We start from the raw sequence: 20,972 nt of genomic DNA, 5'->3' as shown, positions 1-20,972 counted from the left end.
TAGATTCAAGTTATTAATTTGTAAACTTGGAAAAGAGAGAACAACCTCACAATATAACAAAGTGTTCTTAATAAATCCAAGTAAAGGAAGTGGAATTGCTTTGCAAAACCTTCATATATTCTCTGAGTAATATTAACCTGAAATTTACCAATGAACTCAAACTCCCCAGTGTTGTCTACCAAATCACATACAAAATTAATACCCTTGTCAAACCAAAGGCCTTTGAAAATGGATTTCCTATTAATTTTAATAACTCTTATTATTCCAAATCAATGTTTTGTAGGGGGAAATATTTTCCTTGAATATCATTTTCTAGAAAAATAACATTTGCTGGTGAAACTTAAACAATTTTGCAGGTAATTTTGGAGGGTCAAAATCACATTTCATTAGGAATTCAAGTCCACCAAGTTTATTAAACAGACTGTTAGGGATATGATGCTACATAGAAGTAGGATTAGACAGACATCATTTCAACCATTTAATTCTAAAAGCTCCCACTAACGACTCAAAATCAATAGCCTGTAAACCTGTCATGAGAATTATGTTCTCAGTGTTCATAACACAATTCAATTAAACTACTCAGTCTGCAACCCAGAATCTGTAAGATACTGGTTGAATGAAACAGACGGAGGCCCAGCTACGATAGTCAGAAAGTTTAATTACGAGAGCGCTGGTTCATTGTACAAAACCATTCATTTTATACTGGCTCTTATGCACATACTTTCACACACAAACAGACTCCTTACGCAGATACTTTCACAGACAAACAGAAGGTATCATACGCACATACTGTCTCACTACCCAGCCGACAGAGATTAGGGAGACCATGGGACCTTGAGACGTACTCCCTGTCCTCTCACAAATCTCTAGTCAAGTCGGCACCGAATTTTGCTCAGACAGTCTGTGTTTAAGATACTATAAAGACATATTGTACAGATATATTGTTTTACCCTAATTCTGACTAAAACTACACTCACAGATATATAATTTTACTGACTACTCAATTTTATACAATTATATGGTTTCAGGGTGGAATATTCCAATCATTAATTTAAACATATAAATTACATTAACAAAACCTCCACGATTAAAGCCTTTCACTAATTGTGATTCTGAATATAATGTTTTACTCCTCCAAACAAATCTAAACATAACAGAATTGACTTTTTTTTATGTTAATGAAGGCTGATTGAGTTTCACTGATTATATCATCAAGGTCTTTTTTCAGCCTATTGGCATAGACATTGGCTAGTAATTTATAGTCAGTTGCCAACAATGTGATTGGTCTCCAATTGTCCAGGTAAAGAGTTGGCATAGGCATTTGTTTAATGGCTTGGTCCAACTCAGTAATATCTATATCAGAAACACCAAAAACACAAGAAAACACATTGTAGAATGGATAGATCACTACATCAACAAATTAATAGCATCATAACTCAGAACAGTAAATACATGTAAATTAAATTCACTACCCATTTAACAAGCATTACTGCATTACACTACCCATTTTTCAAAAATATTACAGGCTATGTAGACAGGCTCCTGGATCTCCTCTTCAACAAGATCACCCTTGATCCAGCGCTCTATGTGGGGAAGCTGTGCGAGCTGTCCATCCCAGGACCCATCTGCCCAGTGTGAGAGGCCTGACAAGGAGGAGGCCATGGCTGGATTTGTCTCCCGCTTTAATCTTGGGGGTGACTGAAGCCTGCTTGATTGAAGCGGGGTACATGGGTCACCCACCTCTCCCTCTGCCCTCCCCATCAATCTCTGCAGTTGTTTGCATTTCCTAAAGCATAACTTATTCACTTTAAGGTGATATCACATGTTACTTTGTATTGTTTTTTCAAGCATTTGGACAGGAGATGAGTGTTACAATTTGTACTAGTCAATGGGTTCCTGCACACTGTTTGTCAGTTGTCTCGCCATTATTTTTCACCTTTATTTCTCATGAGTGTTCATGTTGCTCAATATATCAGCTATGCTGGCCTATTGTAAATGATCAAATAATTGTCTGATCAATACATACAATTCTGAACACATTGTCATTGATCATGATAATGCAGGGAAAGCAATAAATTGTCCAGTACACTTATTGTATGCTGTTTTCATGTACATTCTCTTATGTCTAAGCTTCTAAGGTGACTCAGCCTTTACTAATTATTGTGAAGTGTATCAGTGACTTGTACTCTGTAATTAGTTACAAAACAATAGATATGCAATTATGTATTCCTGCTGTTTGTCTGATATCCAACAGTCCATGATCAGCTCTGTTGACCATGAGAGCATTTTGCGGAGAATATGGGTTGCGGGCGCATACTTACAACATGTCTACAGATAACTTTTCAACATTGCCTGCTTCCAAGCGTTCTCAATACTTAGAAAAAAAATTCATATTGTTGGGCGTCCCTCATGACAGCACACAAGTTAGCCAGGTGAGTGCTACCTGGGTAGGTATTTTAAAATCATAATTGAACTATTCCAAATGTTGTGTATATTTTGTGGTAACTTGTAGAGATAGAAGCAGTCAACTAAACAGAACTCGGACAGATTAATATTTACCTTACTGAGGTGATTCTATTATTTTCTACTCTATTTTTGCTAACACAATGCTCTTTCTAAACTAGTCTGCTCTCAGCTTGAAATATACTTTTTTTGTTGTTTAAGTTTTTTTTTAAATAAGTATTTTTTATTATTCATAATACAAAAATCAACTTACATTGCTTCATCAAACATGTAGCAAACCAAACACAGGTATTAAAAGATACTCGATCATATGAGATTTGATGCGTAACGTAAAACAGGACCGTTATTCAAACCACACCCTTTGAGCTATGACGCCACCCAATAAGATAATTTCTCTTCAGTTTAAACGGAAGTGAACATTGACTAAGAACAATTTCAACGTTAGCGTTTTTATTAAGACGTTTATTAACGCAGTGGAACTCATGACATTTAAATGAACAGCATCACATACTTTTCCCAGGTAGTGTTTAATTCTCGTTGGAGACGGGACTTGGTTGATCGATGTTATCTAGTTAACGCTAGCTAGCTGCTAACAATGGCTAACTGTATGGTTTTTCACACTCAGATAGCCTCCATCATGGAGGTGCTAGCAAATGCAGCCGTTGCAGAGATCTGTAAACTCGTAGACGACGACTATGAAGTGTTTCGTTTGGAAATAACTCAAAGTCGGAAAGAAAACAGCTCATTGCGGAGGAAACTACAGCTACTCGATCTGAAAGTGGCACGGGAGCGCGCAGAAAGGACAATGCGAGAGCGCGTCCTCGCCAGTCGTCCCAGTAGTGTCAAGATCCTCAACCGAAACAGAGGAATGACCAGAGGTACGTTTTGCCGAAGACTGAGGCTGCGGGGCCTGTCGCCCCGTTATCCTATGCGCATGTGTGACTTTAGATGCGTTAACTCAGCATTTCCCAAACTCGGTCCTCCAGACCCTAAAGGGTGCAGGTTTTGTTTTTTTGCCCTAGCACTACACATCTTATACAAATAGTATACTAATCATCAAGATTTGATCATTTAAATCAGCTTTGCAGTGTTGGTGGGGGAAAAAAGTGCATCTCTTAGGACCAAGTTTTGGAAACTGTGTTAACTAGAATTGGGTCTTGGTCAGTTTTTGGATAGTATGCAAGAGTTCCCCCGGATTACTTAGCTATCTTGCATAAAGACAACATATCATATTCTAACTAAATATTTGATGTACTGCATTTCCTATTATTTACTAATTAAAAACAATTTGATGCATCAAACTTAACCTATTTAATCCCATTTTGTGAACGGGAAAAAACGTTTTCAGTTATAAGGCTCTAAAACCTTTACTGAATGATCTATCAATGCATTTACAGCAAATATTGAAATAATAAAGGGTCTCAATGAATGATGTGCAGTGTCACATGTTTAGTGTAAATTGTCACATGACCAGAGCTGTTTACTTCCTTGTTGCACCATGAGAAGAGGATGGCTGCTAGTAGTTTAATAGTTTAACTTTAAGTCATGTTCTGGATATGTTTGATCTAGGTGACTGCCCAGACAAGGCATGCAACATTGCAGTTATCCCTCAAAATGAGAAAGATGCTGTCCTGAGTGATTGTGATAGCGATGGGTCAGATATGGACTATGGACAGGCCATTCGCCAGCCAGGCTGTTGAATGCATATGCTGATCCTATGCGAACAGATCATGACAGAAACAACGTTATCAGTGATTATTACCACCCCCCCCCCCCCCCCCACCGATCCACAACCCCCTCCATTGTTGATAATGAAGAGCCAAGGGCCTCTACCAGCCAGAGGGGTCAGCCAGCAGAGCCAAGGGGAATTTTGCAGGTGGTCAAAAATAATTGAGTTCAAACGATCGAAGAGTCCTACCACCGATGTGATTCCAAAACACATAGTATACAGACCAAAAATGCAAAAGTTTGGCACGAAACCACTGAGCCACGGAAGGAGATCTTTACTGGCCACCACTGTTGAAGATCAGGCAATATATAACAAATCTTCTCACTGGCCAATCAACACGATGCTCCGGTTCAGGAGAAGCCGTCATTGTGACAAACGTACTACCTATGCATGTGAGAAATGGAAAGCGCCACTGCACATTGGGTGCTTCAAGATATACCATGGATCGTAGAAAAGGAGATGAGAGCGAATGAAAAAGGGTTGAAAAAGACAATAAAAGAAAAATAGAAAAGTCGATAAAGGGTGAGGAGAAGCAGTACAACGGACTAGGAAGAAAAGAAAAGTCGACGATCAAGACAATCAAAATGACTGAAATGTTTTTGGAAAAGAAAGGTCAATTGATTCAAGACATACTGTATGACAGTAGATGTACCAGGACTGACTGATCATAGTTCAAAACAGTGATGCACAAACTAATCTTGCACTTGGTTCTGAAGCGTACCTCTATGATATATATATATATATATATATTTTGTTCAGTGTAGGCCTCTACTTGAATGTATAATCTACAGGCTACTATCCTACATGTTACCTTTATGTTCAGTGGGAATGAATCACACGACTGCTATACAGTTGTTAGTGAATGTTGCACTAAAATGTCACAATGACAATGTTACAATGAATATTGCACTAAAGTACAAGTCCAAATGTTACAATAAAGTTACAATATTAATGTTTCAATACATGTTGCACTAAAGTAACAATGTTGAAATGCGTTGATGGTTGTTGTTTTTTGTCTTTGCTCTCAGTATTCATATCGTGTTGTATAAGGGTTTTTGATGTGTAAAATAGTCACACTAGAATGTGACGGGGCATTCTAGTAGCAATGCTGGGGACTGCAAGTGACAGAGTTTTAAATGTGTGAATAACTGGGTTGGGATTTATAAGAACTTTGATAACTGCATAGGAGAAATATGTTAATTTAGTATACGTAACATTATCTAATTGTGACCGACCATAAAACAGACCTTTTCAACCTACTTTTCCATTAAAAATTTCATAAAATAATGATTGATTACTTCAAAGGGTTACTAATGACACATGATTTGGATATTTTCATGTCTGGGGAAAATTCGGGATTAAATGGGTTAATACATTGATCAATAAATAGTATATCAAGAAGTTATGAGAAGTGTTGCCTTACATCCTTGCCAATTCTAGACAGTAACAATAGTGTACAATATACCATTGAGCATTGACAGTAACTAACCTAATCCATTCTTTTCCCCCAATCACTCTCTCAGGTGAAGGACATTTCACTGGAGGCCACAGGAGCTTTGTGAAGCCAGCGACAGACAATACATGGAGAGATGACCAACCAATCACTGTTGATGAGGGGAGTGGAACCTCAACCCAGCACGTTATCATGATAGAGGTTAGTGTAATAGTATTACATAAAAATTTCAGTCCAACAAATGTGGCCTGTATATTTCAGAAAGGCTCCCCTTGGCTATTCACTTGCTTACATGTACATCCTCATTTATCTGCCATAGGGGAGCTTGTGAGACTTTCCTACAACATTGTTATCCAATTAGACTGCCGGTAATAACCTCCTCTCTTCTTGTGTCAGCCTGCAGATGCCTGGTCTGAAAGAGAGGAGGACCCACGGCACAGCAGACACATCCAGACTGGAGTGGCTGGAGTGCCCCATGAAGCCACTGAGGACCCCACCACCGTCCCAGCACCGCCCAGGCCCAGGACCCAACGCAGCATCACGGAGGTCAGTGGAACGCCGAACACCATCCTCAAGTCAGAGACAGACGTAGATTTTAACACATAGGCTCTTACATACAGGATCTGACCACGGATCAGCCTCAGAGAGGCTGGGGCCACTGGGCTATCCTCCTGCTCCGGGCCCAGAGTACTTTCCAGTATTTAACCAACGCCAGAGAACGGTTCATTACCGTGGAAATGGTGAGACATTAGACACTGGTGGTGATGATCCATCGGGTTATTACTCTACAGAGATGGACCCTGGCAACATGCCCTTGGGTTTAGAGACAGACTGATCTGTCTAGAGGGGACTGGAACCAATAGAGTAGTAGTGTATACACTGAAGGGTGCCTAGATAAGAAAGGGGAGGATCTGATTCTAGATGAAGTGACTGTGAAAGTCAAATACTTATTGTACACTTCAAAATAGTTTAAGGTTTGTCTGATGACTTTTGACTTATCATAGCTGACTGATTTATCCACAACATATTTATTTATGTCCACCATGATGGGTTTAACAGCAATGAAGTCATTCTCTAACTACAGTATGGGACTCAAATGGAGTGGGGATGGGTAAACACTCCATGTTGAAAGTGGGTTTATTATCTGTGTGTGTGTACGTACCCGAGGGAGTGTATGTCTGTGTAATCTGTATCACCTCTCTTCCAGGAGGAGGAGGGTCCAGAGGTGCTGCTGGTGAAGGAGGAGGGTCTGGGGAACACTGAGGGGAACATGGTCATAGAGGACAACCAGACTACACCTCCTCCTGAACCCACAGAGGAACCAGCTGAGCAGCACAGGACCACACACAGTCTCACTGAGGTGAGCCCACTGTGAACTACTGTCTGAATAGTATTAGGTCAGGGCCCATATCCACAAAGTCTCTCAGAGTAGGAGTTCTGATCCTCGATCAGCACTCCTACTAAGACTGTGGAAACTGGCCCAGGTCTTGATTAATTTTGTCAAAAGTGTGGGACCATGCCTGAATTATCAAACTATTTTAAAGAGTGTCAAGTAATCAAATCAACTAACATGTTTGCATAATACTCATAGCAGTCCCTCATTGCCCAATCAGAAGATGCTCCATAGCAGGGTGTTCATATCAGATTTCTTGATCCAACATCCTCTCACTCTGTATCTCTTACAGTCAGTAGACGTGGAGGATGGGAAGCCTGATCTGCTGCTAGTCAAAGAGGAGACAATAGAAGACGGACCCGAGAGCATTGATCTGCTGAGTGGGCTAAAGATGGGGGAGCAAGGTAAGAGAGACATACATATAACCTATAGATCCTCAACAGGGTTCTACAGTGCGACCATTTTACTCACATATGCATCTAAATATTTTGTAGTGAAACTAGGAATTTTAATTTACTACCAGTGTGCCTAGAAAAATGTAATATTCTGGCTTTAATACCTGAAATATGTTTAATTGTACTCCTAAATTTCTTTGTGCGCCTACATTTTTCAACTTACATACTCCTTGTAATAATAAAAAGTCAGCATAGAGCCCTCTTCAATGGTAATAGTGATGCGCCTGTATATGATTCTTTCTTCATTTTCTTCATTCATAAAATGAAATGAATACAACTTATGTTGACATACAAAAACATGAACTTCACCAGGTAATTGACAGAAAAATGTATTGGAGTTCCTCTTCAGTCAGTCAGTCAACTTCGGTACAACATACTATGGGGAGTCGCACTCTCGTGACTGGTTGAAGGATCCACAATCACGCCTGACAAGGCCAATGAAATCTGTACCTCGCTGGAAGCCCCGTCCTTCCACAGGTGATAATCGCAAGGCTCGGATTTATTCCGTCAACTATTCCACTCTTCACCTTGGTGTGAACAGGAACAATTAACGCTACTAAAACAAACAATTGGGAAAAGAGACTGTGGTAGAGTTTGCTCACCCCCCTGGACGTTGTGTGCTGAAGTTTGTATTTGGTATCGTTAGTTTCCTAATCCCAAACAGTTAATTATTCTTCAGTTTTCTGGAGCAATGAGTAAGATGGCTAAGAAAGCGACTGAGACGACGATGGCTAAGCTGGGTTCAGGGTCACGATCACGCCCCCAGTCATGCGGTTATACTATGCGAACCAGTCCGTGTGCACATAATGTGCACATAATGTGCGAAAACTCCCTGGAAAGACGTCGTAGCATTCTTTGCGACTTTCCTTTCCAAGAATCCGGCAACTTGGCTGGGACCGAGGTGCAGGAAGCGGAGAGGGGCTTGAGGCTGTTGTCGGAAAAGGTGGAACTAGCCTCCCAGCAGGGAGGTGGTGAGCCGGTGGGTTCGGTGACATTCAGGGCCCATGTTTGGTTGACACCACGGTGTCCCTGGACACTTCCGGGTGATGAAGAGGACTTAGTTTGGGGACAGCCACCTCCTCACGCTATGAAAGTAGCATCATTTTTTGGTACTCCATGAGGGGCCAGGGGCTGAGTGTGTTGACCTATCAGGATGATTGGCTGATGGCAGTCAAAGGAACAAGCAGTGTTACACACCGAGGCTAATGCCCCGTGTTCATTCTCTAGGTTTTATTGTAAACCAGAAAAATAGTTGTGTCAGCACATTCCATTCCTGGGTCTGGAGTTAGACTCATCCTTAAATAGCACTTTTCTATCCCCGGAGAGGTTGTTGGGTTTCCAGCTCTGCTTGGCCCAAATTTGTTTTTCACCAGTTCCTGTATGTTTTCACCAGTTCCTGCGTCTACTGGGGATGATGCTTCTATGGATGGTGGTCATTCCCACGAGGCTGTTCCAGTGCTGGGGGCTAGCAACACGCTTGGATGCATCTCGCCACCTAAACCGGTCAATTCAGGGTCAATTCAGGTGTCCCCGACATGCCTTCAGGCACTGGCCCAGTGGAGGGATCCCCGGTTACAAGGGGTTCTCATGGGCCAGGTGTTGTCCTGCAAGATGGTCACGACAGACGGGGCGCGGTGTGCGAGGGTTACTGAATTCGAGAAGTATGGACGGTGTCGCAGAGAGCCCGGCATATCAATTACCTGGAACTTCTGATTGTCAGACATGTGTGGGCAGTGGTGTTAAAAGTACTAAATTGTCATACTTGAGGAAAAGTAAAGATGCCTTCATAGAAAATTACTCAAGTAAAAAAAGTCACTCAGTAAAATACTACTTGAGTAAAAGTTTAAATGTATTTGCTTTTAAATATACTTAAGTATCAAAAGTAAAAGTATAAACCATTTCAAATTTCTTATTAAGTAAACCAGACGGCAGAATTGTATTTTTTATTTTAATTGACGAGAGCCAGGGGCACACTCCAACACTCAGACATGATTTACAAACTAAGTATTTGTATTTAACAAGGGATGTTCTCTTGATAAGTGTGTGAATTTGACACATTTCCTGTACTTTTGGGTGTCAAGGAAAATGTATGGAGTAAAAAGTACATAATTTTATTTTGGAATGTAGTAAAGTAAAAGTAGGCACAAATATGAATAGTAAAGTACAGATACCCCCAAAAACTACTTAAGCAGTACTTTCAAGTATTTGTACTTAAGTACTTTACACCACTGTGTGCTGGTCGTATCTAACAATGGTGGCTCAGTTGGTAGAGCATGGTGCTTGCAATGCCAGGGTTGTTGGTTCAGTTCCCACGGGGGACCAGTATGAAAATGGTACACAAATGTGCACTCTCACTCTTGTAAGTCACGCTGGATAAGAGCGTGTGCTAAATGACTTAAATGTATATATAATACATCAACAGGCATGGGCGGACCCTCCCCCTCCTCACCTTGGCTCGCCCCCTGTTGTGGTGGAGCAGTGCACATTTGCTCTCACATCAGGTGATGCATGTTCCTGGTTACCTCAACTCGGGTGGATCTGCTATCCAGGGGGGGCCATCAAGGGTGGAGACTACACCCCTGGGTGGTTGCCCAGATATGGGAGAGGTTCGGCAATGCCGACAGATCTTCGCGCATTTTCTTGCAATGCATATTGTCGTCTTTTTTTCTGCACGAAGGACCCAAGCGCCCCGTTGGGAAAGACTCTCTGGCGCACCAGTGACCTTTTGACCTTCCTTTATGCATTTCCGCCAGTGGTTCTGATTCAGCCCACGTTGGAGAGGGTGCGCTGGGAGGGCTTATCATTGATTCTTGTGCCTCTCTCTCTGCCCTTTAGGCGAGGACCCTGACAACTCATGTTGCGCAGAGTCCTGTTGTCCCAGGCGTATGGGCAGGTTTGCTTTCGAACAAGTAAAAAGTCTGCACTACTTGTGGCTAAAAAAGTTTGTCAAACCTTGAGAGAGATATTAAATTGAAGGAAGGAATGAATCCTGTGGAAGGCGGGGTGTCCAGCGTTGGGCGGATTTCATTGGCCTTGTCAGGCGTGATTGTAGATCCTTCAATCGAAGTGGCGAGTGTGCGACTCCCCATAGTATGTTGTACCTTGTTTCCCTCCTTCAGGGAACAGTATTTATAGTCATAACGTTACATTTTATCTTCCACGTTTGGAAAGTATTTTGTAACCTCTTGCAGGTGGTTGGCTGGAGGCTAACAGAGGAGACTGGGCGGACATCTTGGATTCCCAGGACGGTGCAGCCAAGGACCCAGGGGACAACATCACTGAGCAGGCCAGGACTAGAGATCACATAGTGGAGGTCAGTGGATGGGACAGTGTCCTCAACTCTGGGCTGGGGAGCAACACTGTTAATAACAACCAAAAACAGACAGTGGAACACAAAACAACAACTGAACTGAGACCAGGACTGGCTGAGACCAGGGCGAGGCATACAATTGGTCTGCGGGGACTGGGAGGTGTCCGTATGCGGCTGAAGAGAACAGACACAGACTCGGCTAGCGATGCTCTGTCCTGCTCCTATAGTGGTGATTCAGAGAGACTGATGGCGCCTCAGGTTAACCCCCTAACAGATGCTGCCTTTAGCATACCTTCTATAGGATCTATCAACTGGAACATGGACCCTGCAACAACACAGACACTTCCTGGCCTTCATCCTCCTCACACTCTCCTAATGTTAAACCAGACCTCAGAACATACCCGTGCCTCAACACTAAATGGCAACACAAGCCCATTGACACATGACCGTAGTAGAGACGGAATCAGTAAAGGTGGCAGCTCCAAAGAGAAGTGCTTTCCGTGTTCGTTCTGTGGGATATCCTTCAGTTTCCCCAAACAGGTAGAGATCCACCAGAGGATGCACACGGGGGAGAAAGCGTTCAGCTGCCATCTCTGCCCTGCCAGTTTCTCCAGATCGTCCAACCTGAAGAGGCATCAGAGGGTCCACACAGGGGAGAAACCCTACAGCTGCCCCCAGTGTGCGAAGAGGTTCTCCCACCACCACAATATGAAGGTGCACCAGAAGGTCCATACGGGAGAGGCAGTGTCCCTGTATGCACTGCAGGAGTAGCCTTATCAGACATAGTTGTGTCTAATAATTGAGAGAAATCATATCACTTGAAATGTACAATGGGGATGTCTTGGAACTGTTATTTAGATTAAATATTATAGTTATCATGTGAAGTGTCTTAGGATAAGGGGGTAATTAACCACATACCCCTCATTAATCCTTTTAAGTTATTTGAAACAGGCTTGTGTAAATACCTATTTTTTTAGAGAGACAGTAAACCTAGCCGGGGGGTGGAATGCATCGCTACTAGCATTAGCGCAAATACATGCTAACTGTTCCTGTAAACTTCCAGGCATTAGGCCAACAACTATCCATTTAAAAACTTGTCTCTCCAAAAATATAAAAACTAAATGTACATATCTTTTGCGGAGGTGGCTAAATTAATATAGAGGAAAAACTGAATTCCCCTTTAAAAAAACAGCCCCCTCCCACAATGGCACCATGTTCAGGAAGTATCATTTGTTGGTGGGGGAAAAAACAGTGTAAAGCTAAATTATTCCACTCTAAGGTTCCACCCTGTTAGGATTATGCACCTAACGGTTGTAAAATGTTGTTTGAAAAAATGGCAAATAAATGACCAATGTCAGTATTCATTTCTCTTTGAATAATATATTTTATACATATTTAGATACATTTGCTAATAACATTACAATGATTAATTAGTTACATAGTCTAATGTAAGTAATGATATGTGCATATATAATTGTAATTAGTAATGTTATTGGCTAGCAACAATAAATCTGTTCATGTTTTACAAACTCAGATTGACAATGTTTAAAAAGTGTATTTATTTATTTGATCAAATAAATAGAAAGTAAACTAATGCACAATATTCATTATTATTATAGGTGTAATGTTTTTCAACCATTTCATTCATTGAACAAAAAATATAAAATGCAACATGTAAAGTGTTTGTCCCATATTTCATCAGCTGAAATAAAAGATCCCAGAAATGTTCCATACACACAAAAAAACTTACTTTGCAAAAACGTTGTGCACCAATTTGTTTACATCCCAGTTAGTGAGCATTTCTCCTTTGTCAAGGTAATCAGCATGATCATTACACAGTTGCACCTTGTGCCGGGGACAATAAAAGGCCACTCTGAAATGTGCAGTTTTGTCACTCAACACAATGTCACATGTCTCAAATGTTGAGGGCGTGTGCAATTGGCATGCTGACTGCAGGAATGTCCACAAGAGCTGTTGCCAGATACTTGAATGTTAATTTCTCTACCATAAGCCACCTCCAACGTTGTTTTTGAGAATTTGGAAGTATGTCCAACCAGCCTCACAACCGCCGACCACGTTTATGGCGTCGCGTGTCAATGTTGTGAACAGAGTGCCCCGTGGGGTTATGGTATGGGCAGGCATAAGCTACGGACAATGAACACAATTGCATTTTATCGATGGTAATTTGAATGCACAGCTATACCGTGATGAGATCCTGTCGGGCCCATTGTGGTCCATTCATCTACCGCCTTTACGTCATGTTTCAGCATAATAATGCAAGGCCCCACATCGCAAGGATCTGTACACAATTCTTGGAACCTGAAAATGCCCCGGTTCTTCCAAGGCCTGCATACTCACCAGACAAGTCACCCATTGAGCATGTTTGGGATGCTCGGGAACAACATGTACAACAGCGTGTTCCAGTTCCCGCCAATATCCAGAAACTTCGCACAGCCATTGAGTGGGACAACATGCCACAGGCCACAATCAACAGCCTGATCAACTCTATGTGAAGGAGATGTGTCACACTGCTTAAGGCAAATGGTGGTCACACCAGATAGACTGGTTTTCTGATCCACGCCCCTACCTTATTTTAAGGTATCTGTGACTGATGCATATCAGATACATATCGGTATTCCCAGTCATGTGAAATCCATAGATTAGGGCCTAATGAATTTATTTCAATTGACTGATTTCCTTATATGAACTGTAACTCAGTGAAATCTTTAAAACTATTTTTGTTCAGACCTTGTTCAGACCTTAAATCAAATATTTCATTGTTTAAATCATCTATTCATTATTGCTGTTTGTTCCACCCTATTGCTTTCATTTTCTATAAATGTATGTAGTTCTGTTCTTGAGCTGTTCTTGTCTATTGATGTTCGGTATGTCATTCTGTATTATGTTTCATCTTGACCCCAGGAAGAGTAAGTGCTGCTTTTGCAACAGCTAATGGGGATCCTAATAAAATACCAAATACCCTGTTGTGCTTCATTCTACCCTGTTGGGTTGGTATTTTAAAATCAGAATATATCAATACAATCAAATGTTCTGCATATTCTTGTGGTAACTTATAGTGATATAAGGGGTAAACTAAACATTCATTCCCCTTTTAGACTTTTCCTAATTTTTGTTAAAATTAGTTAAAATGGATTTAATTGTAATTTTTTTCGTCAACAATTTAATCAAAATACTCTTGTCAAAGTGGAAGATTTTTTTAAATATAAAAATTGGATAACTAAAATATACAGTAATCATTGCATAAGTTTTCACCCCCTTTGTTTAGGCAAGCCTAAATGAGTTCAGGAGTAAATTTCTCTAGACAAATCACATATGTGATCATAAAGGTATCACTGTGTGTGACATGATTATAGGACAGGAATGCAACTGCTCAGGGATGTTACCATGAGGCCATTGGTGATTTTTAAAACTCATTGGTGAGTTTAATGACTGAGATGGAAGAATTGAGGATGGATCAACACTGTAGGTAATGACAGAATGACAAGAATACAAATATTCCAAAACATCCATCCTGTAAGCAACAAAGCACTAAAGTAATACTACAAAATAAACACAGCAAAGGACGTTTTGGCCTAAATGCAAAGCCTTATGTTTGGGGGAAACACAACAGAACACATCACTGAGTTACTGCCTCCTTATTTTCAAGCATGTTGGTGGCTGCATTATGGGTATGCTTGGCATCAGCAAATACTGGGATTTTTCAGGATGAAAAGAAACAGGATGTAGCTAAGCGCAGGCAAAATCCCAGAGTAAAATCTGCTTCACACCAGAGGAATTCACCTTTCAGCAGGACAATAACCTACAACACAAAGCCAAATCTACATTGAAGTTGCTTACCAAGAAGACTGGGAACGTTCCTGAGTGGCCAAGTTACATTTTTGACTTAAATCTGCTTGAAAATCTAGGGGAAGACATAAAATTGCTGTCTAGCCATGATGCCCAACACTTTGACAGAGGTTGAAGAATTTAAAAGAATATTGGGCAAATATTGCACAATAGCATACAGGTGTGCAAAGCTCTCAAGAGACTTACCCAAGAAGATTCAACGCTGTAATCACTACCAAAGTATTTACTCAGGGGGTGAATACTATGTAATCAAGGTATAATAATGTTTTAGTTGTCATAAATCTTCAAACAATGTTAGAATTTTTGTTCCACTTTGACTGAGTATTTTCAATAAATTGTTGACAAATTACAATTAAATCCATTTAAATTCCAGGTTGTAACACAATCAAATGGAGAAGTTTAAGGTGGGTGAAGACTTATTGTAATAATTATCATAAGAAGGACCGAAGCACAAGGACAGTTGAATATTTACCTTACTGAGGTGACGTAGATGGAATCTACATTCTATTGTTGTCTCGCTATCACACTGTTCTTTCTAAGCTAGTCTGTCAAAGGACAGTTGAATATTTACCTTACTGAGGTGACGTAGATGGAATCTACATTCTATTGTTGTCTCGCTATCACACTGTTCTTTCTAAGCTAGTCTGTCAAAGGACAGTTGAATATTTACCTTACTGAGGTGACGTAGATGGAATCTACATTCTATTGTTGTCTCGCTATCACACTGTTCTTTCTAAGCTAGTCTGTCAAAGGACAGTTGAATATTTACCTTACTGAGGTGACGTAGATGGAATCTACATTCTATTGTTGTCTCGCTATCACACTGTTCTTTCTAAGCTAGTCTGTCAAAGGACAGTTGAATATTTACCTTACTGAGGTGACGTAGATGGAATCTACATTCTATTGTTGTCTCGCTATCACACTGTTCTTTCTAAGCTAGTCTGCTGTCATCTTGAAAGGTATTGATCATAGGAGATTTGATATAATAAGCTGTACCGTAATTCAAAGAACAATACACATAAATACTTCATTTAACCACACCCTTTGAGCTATGACGCCAACCAATAAGAGCCTTTCTCTTCAGTCGATACGGAAGTGAACAGGAACCAATAACAATTTCCACGTTAGCGTTTGTTGTTGTTTAGACGTTTGTTAACACCATGTAACTCAAAATATGAGTCATTTAACTGCACAGCCTCACATTATTTCCCCCGGGCAGTGTTTACTTTGCGTTGTGTTGGAAATTTTCCAGTACATGTGTGCGTATTATACATCTTATAGTAGTAAGCTGAATAAGTGCACTCTATATGTGTCTAGGTCATTAGGCTAAGGGAAGCCATTACCTAGTCCAGTGAGGTACATTAGACGTGCATTAGGAGCATAAGTTTGTATTACTTAAGCACCATTAGACATGCACCTGCCTTGGGAGTGTGCATGTCTGTTTTTTTTTGTACCATTTCTATGGCCTAATGTTTACTATTGCTATGGGTACGTGAATTATATGAAAAGCACGAATGGATTACATGTAGTGTATATCTATTTGGACACCTGCTTGTCGAACATCTCATTCCAAAATCATGGGCATTAATATGGAGTTGGTCCCCCCTTTTCTGCTATAAGAGCCTCCACTCTTCTGGGAAGGCTTTCCATTAGATGTTGGAACATTGGCTGAATGGAAGCAAGTCCCCGCAGCACAAGAGCATTAGTGAGGTCGGGCACTGATGTTGGGTGATTAGGCCTGGCTCGCAGCTTGGCGTTCTAGTTCATCTCAAAGGTGTAAGATGGGGTTGCGGTCAGGGCTCTGTGCATGCCAGTCAAGTTCTTCCACACCGATCTCGACGAACCATTTCTGTATGGACCACACTTTGTGCACTGGGGCATTTTCATGCTTAATCAGAAAAGGGCCTTCCCCAAACTGTTGCCACAAAGTTGGAAGTGTAGAATAATCTAGAATATCACATTGTATGCTGTAGCATTAAGATTTCCCTTCACCGGAACTAAGGGACCTAGCCCGAACCATGATAAACAGCCCCAGACCATTATTACTCCTCCACGAACCTTTACAGTTGGCACTATGCATTTGGGCAGTTAGCGTTCTGCTGGCATCCGCCAAACCCGGATTCGTCCATTGGACTGCCAGATGGTGAAGCGTGATTCATCACTCCAGAGAGCGTGTTTCCACTGCTCCAGAGTCCAATGGTGGTGAGCTTTACACCACTCCAGCCGACACTTGGCATTGTGATCTTAGGCTTGTGTGCGGCTTATCAGCCATGGAAACCCATTTCATGAAGCTCCTGACAAACAGTTATTGTGCCGACGTTGCTTCCAGAAGCAGTTTGGAACTTGGTAGAGAGTGTTGCAACCAAGGACAGACGATTATTACGCGCTACAGCACTCGGCGGTCCAGTTCTGTGAGCTTGTGTGGCTTACCACTTTGCGGCTGAGCCGTTGTTGCTCCTAAAGGTTTCCACTTCACAATAACAGCACTCACAGTTGACCGCGGCAGCTCTAGTAGGGCAGAAATTTGACGAACTGACTTGTTGGAAAGGTGGTATCCTATGACGGTGCCACATTGAAAGTCACTGAGCTCTTCTGTACGGGCCATTCTACTTCCAATGTTTGCCTATAGAGATTGTATGGCTGTGTGCTTGATTGTATACACCTGTCAGCTACGGGTGTGGCTGAAATAGCCAAATCACTAATTTGAAGAGGTGTTCACATACTTTTGACCACGTAGTATAATCTGGCGACATAGGCTTACTAACATTATTTATAATGGATGGCAAAAACACAATCACAAGAATGGTTTCAGATCAAACTCTTATGTTAGGGTGAAAGGGAGCAAGGACCTTTTAAATTAAAGATCCAGGCAGCCTCTCATTTTAACAATCAATTGTCAAGGTCACCCCCTTTCCTAGGGAGGGTGACATGTTCGATGCCGATATACCAAACGGAAGAAAGTATAGCTTGAGAGACTTCCCTACGACATTGTTATCCAATTAGTCTCATGTGCCGGTAATAACCTCTTCTCTTCTTATGTCAGTCTGCAGATGCAGAGGCTGCAGGTCCTGGGGTCAAGCTGGAGAGGACTGGAAGAGAGGAGGACCAACGACACAGCAGAGACATCCAGATTGGAGCTCCCCATGTAGCCACAGAGGTCCCCACCACCTCCGCCCCAGCGCCGCCCAGTACCCGACGTAGCATGACGGAGTTCAGTGGAACGCCGAACGCATTCCTCAAGTCAGAGACCAACACAGAGACTGTAAAACACAGGCTCTTACACCCAGGATCTGACCACGGATCAGACCCAGAGAGACTGGAGCGACTGGTCTGTCCTCCTGCTCCTGGCTCGGAATACTTACTGGTATTTCACCAGAGCCAGAGGACGGTTCATTCCTGTTGTGACACGTTAGACACTGGTGTTGATGATCTGCCTTGCTCTTACACACCAGAGATGGACCCTGGCAACATGCCCTTGGGTTTAGAGACACAGACTGATCTGTCTAAAGGGGACTTGAACCGGTACAGTAGTAGCGTATACTCTGAAGGGTGCCTAGATAAGAAAGGGGAGGTTATAGTCGTAGACGAAGTGACTGTGAAAATGGAGGGCGACATTCCTCTGACACTGAATGCAGACAAGACTCACTTAGGACTTGGACACTCACAAGGTAGAGATGTCTTAGATTACAGGGAAAGTTTAGAGACTAATCCAAATGTTGCGACCCACTCCCCTTTACACATTCTCAGGGATCGCGACATAGTGTCCACGTCGATGGGGCCTTCCGATTCACACGGCCGCATCCTTTTCTATCAAGTATTGAACTCAAAGGACCAAAGGGCCCAGGCTCAGGGAGGGGGAGCAACATCAGGCAATAGTAAAGAGAAACGGTTCATCTGCATGTCCTGTAACAAAGGCTTCAGCTGCCTCCAGAACGTAAAGACTCACCAGAGGGTCCACACAGGGGTGAAACCCTTCAGCTGTACCCAGTGTCAGATGCGCTTCTCCCACTCGTACAGCCTGAAGAGGCACCAGAGGGTCCACACAGGGGAGAACTCTACAGCTGCCAGTAGAGTGAAAAGCGGTTCTCCCACCAGAACCCGCTGAAGATGCACCTGAAGGTCCACACGAGAGAAAGGTTGTTGGCCTGTACGCACTGTGGGAAGAGATTCTCAGAGAAGAGCTACCTCAGGATACACCAGCTTAAAAACCATTTACTCTAAAACATAGAAAGTAACCATTCCACAAGATAGCTTCTGACGTTTAGATCAAACCCTGCATTAAAGTCAAAGATTAATTTTCATTATTGTTATTAGAGAAGATCCACAGATGCATTTGGAATAACGAGAGTAACATATTTCAGTGTTGAATATTCCTGGGTAGAATACTGCATCCAGCCAGGTATGAAGGTGTGTATATATATATATATATATATATATAATCCTAAAAACTCTGTTACTAATGTGTTTAGGCTATATGATGGTCACAAATTCCTATTTCATTACTTCCATTCAACTACACTTTTAATGAGAAAATGAAGGCAGTTTATCAAGTTCATGCAGAGTTTTTGTTGAGACGTACAATGACGTCAGAAAGTGTTCTCACCCCTTCACTTTTTCACATTTGTTGTGTTAGACTGAATTTAAAATGGATTAAATTGAGATTGTGTCACTGGCCTACACACAATACTCCATAATGTCAAAGTGGAATTAAGTTTAGACATTTTTACAAATGAATTAAAAATGACAAGCTGAAATAAGTATTCAACCCCTTTCTTATGGCAAGCCTAAATACATTCAGGAGTAAAACTTTGCTTAACAAGTCATGTAAGTTGCATGCTCACTCTGTGCGCAATAATAGTGTTTAACATGGTTTTTGAATGACTACCTCTTCTCTGTACCCAGTACAATTATCTGTAAGGTCGCTCAGTTGAGCAGTGAACTTCAAACACAGATTCAACCACAAAAACCTGGGAGGTTTTCCAATGCCTCGCAAAGAAGGGCGCCTATTGGTAGATAGGTCAACAACAACAAAAACATTGAATATTGCTTTGAGCATGGTGAAGTTATTCATTACAGTTTGGATGGTGTATCAATACACCCAGGTACTGCAAAGATACAGGCGTCCTTCCTAACTCAGTTGCCGGAGAGGAAGGAAACCGCTCAGGGATTTCAACATGAGGCCAATGGTGACTTTAATACAGTTATAGTTTAATGGCTGTGATTGGAGAATTGAGGATGGATCAACAACATTGTAGTTACTCCACAAAACTAACCTAAATGACAGAGTAAAAAGAAGAAATGTACAGAATACAACATATTCCAAAACATGCATCCTGTTTGCAATTAGGGACTAAATTAAAACAGCAAAAAAAATGTGGCATTTTTAAAAACTTTATGTCCTCAATACAAAGCGTTATGTTTGGGGCAAATCCAACAACACATCACTGAGTACCTACCACTCTTCATATTTTCAATGTTCTTATCCCTTGCTTGCTAGCTATCCAACTATGGCTAACTTAGTCACATCAAACAATGCAGGCAGAATAACAACAAAGTAGCTGCATTTACATAAGCTGTCTTTTAGTGACATTTATTTGGATACATCCATAACAATGAGCTAAATGAGGCGCGATTTCACCTGGCATAGAAAATGTGCTCTCATGAGGACACTTGTTCAGAGGAGCTAGCTAACAACACAGCTAACACAATCACTTCAAACTGACGCTGGAAAGACTGAAAACTAGCTGCACTTTGTTTCGTTTTACCTGTTTTCTTTTGACATTTCTTTGTACAGTGGAGATCAAGTTTATAAATTGTCTGGCTGGGCTGTTGAGACAGTGGATTGCGCAGTGAGATGTAACAGAGTAGATAGGCATTTCAACGTCATAGTTTTAGCCGGTGGAAACTAAAACCTGGAATGCAGATTTAAACAGCTTACAGGATTAGTCCCATCCATTGTTTAATGATCAACAACCAACAGAGCTTGAATACATTTTAAAAGAATAATATGGAAGTATTGTACAGTCCAGGTGTGTAAAGCTCTGAGAGACTTACTCAGAAAGACTCAGCTGTAATTGCTGCCAAAGGTTATTTTAACATGTATTGACTCAGGGATGTGAATACTTATTTAAATGACATATTTCTGTATTTAATTTTCATTAAATGTGCTAAAATTTCTAAAAACACGTTTTCAGTTTGTCATTATGTCATTCAGTGTTGTCACGATACCAGAATTTTGACTTCGACATCGATACCAGGTTAAGTATCACGATACTTGATACCAAAACGATACCACAAAAAAA

At 41.4% G+C, this 20,972-nt stretch overlaps 1 protein-coding gene across 2 annotated transcripts; it reads left to right on the top strand.

The window, feature by feature from the left end:
• The first annotated feature begins 644 nt into the window (after nt 1–644).
• LOC109894036 (uncharacterized) lies at nt 645–19,339 on the top strand. Of its 2 annotated transcripts, XM_031828108.1 has the most exons (8): nt 645–3,341; nt 5,716–5,846; nt 6,042–6,191; nt 6,266–6,385; nt 6,853–7,005; nt 7,331–7,442; nt 10,685–10,806; nt 17,714–19,339. In XM_031828108.1, the coding sequence occupies exons 1-8, from the start codon at nt 3,059–3,061 to the stop codon at nt 18,773–18,775; spliced, it is 2,133 nt and encodes a 710-aa protein (XP_031683968.1). In that variant the 5' UTR covers nt 645–3,058; the 3' UTR covers nt 18,776–19,339. The 2 variants fall into 2 exon arrangements, with proteins under 2 accessions (XP_031683968.1, XP_020342842.2); XM_020487253.2 differs by lacking the exon at nt 6,266–6,385.
• The last annotated feature ends 1,633 nt before the right edge of the window (nt 19,340–20,972 follow it).

This window comes from Oncorhynchus kisutch, linkage group LG7 (genome assembly GCF_002021735.2).
Source record: "Oncorhynchus kisutch isolate 150728-3 linkage group LG7, Okis_V2, whole genome shotgun sequence".
Lineage (NCBI taxonomy): Eukaryota > Metazoa > Chordata > Actinopteri > Salmoniformes > Salmonidae > Oncorhynchus > Oncorhynchus kisutch.
Note: the sequence above shows the minus strand (reverse complement) of the source record. Positions and strands in the feature narration are given on the sequence as shown.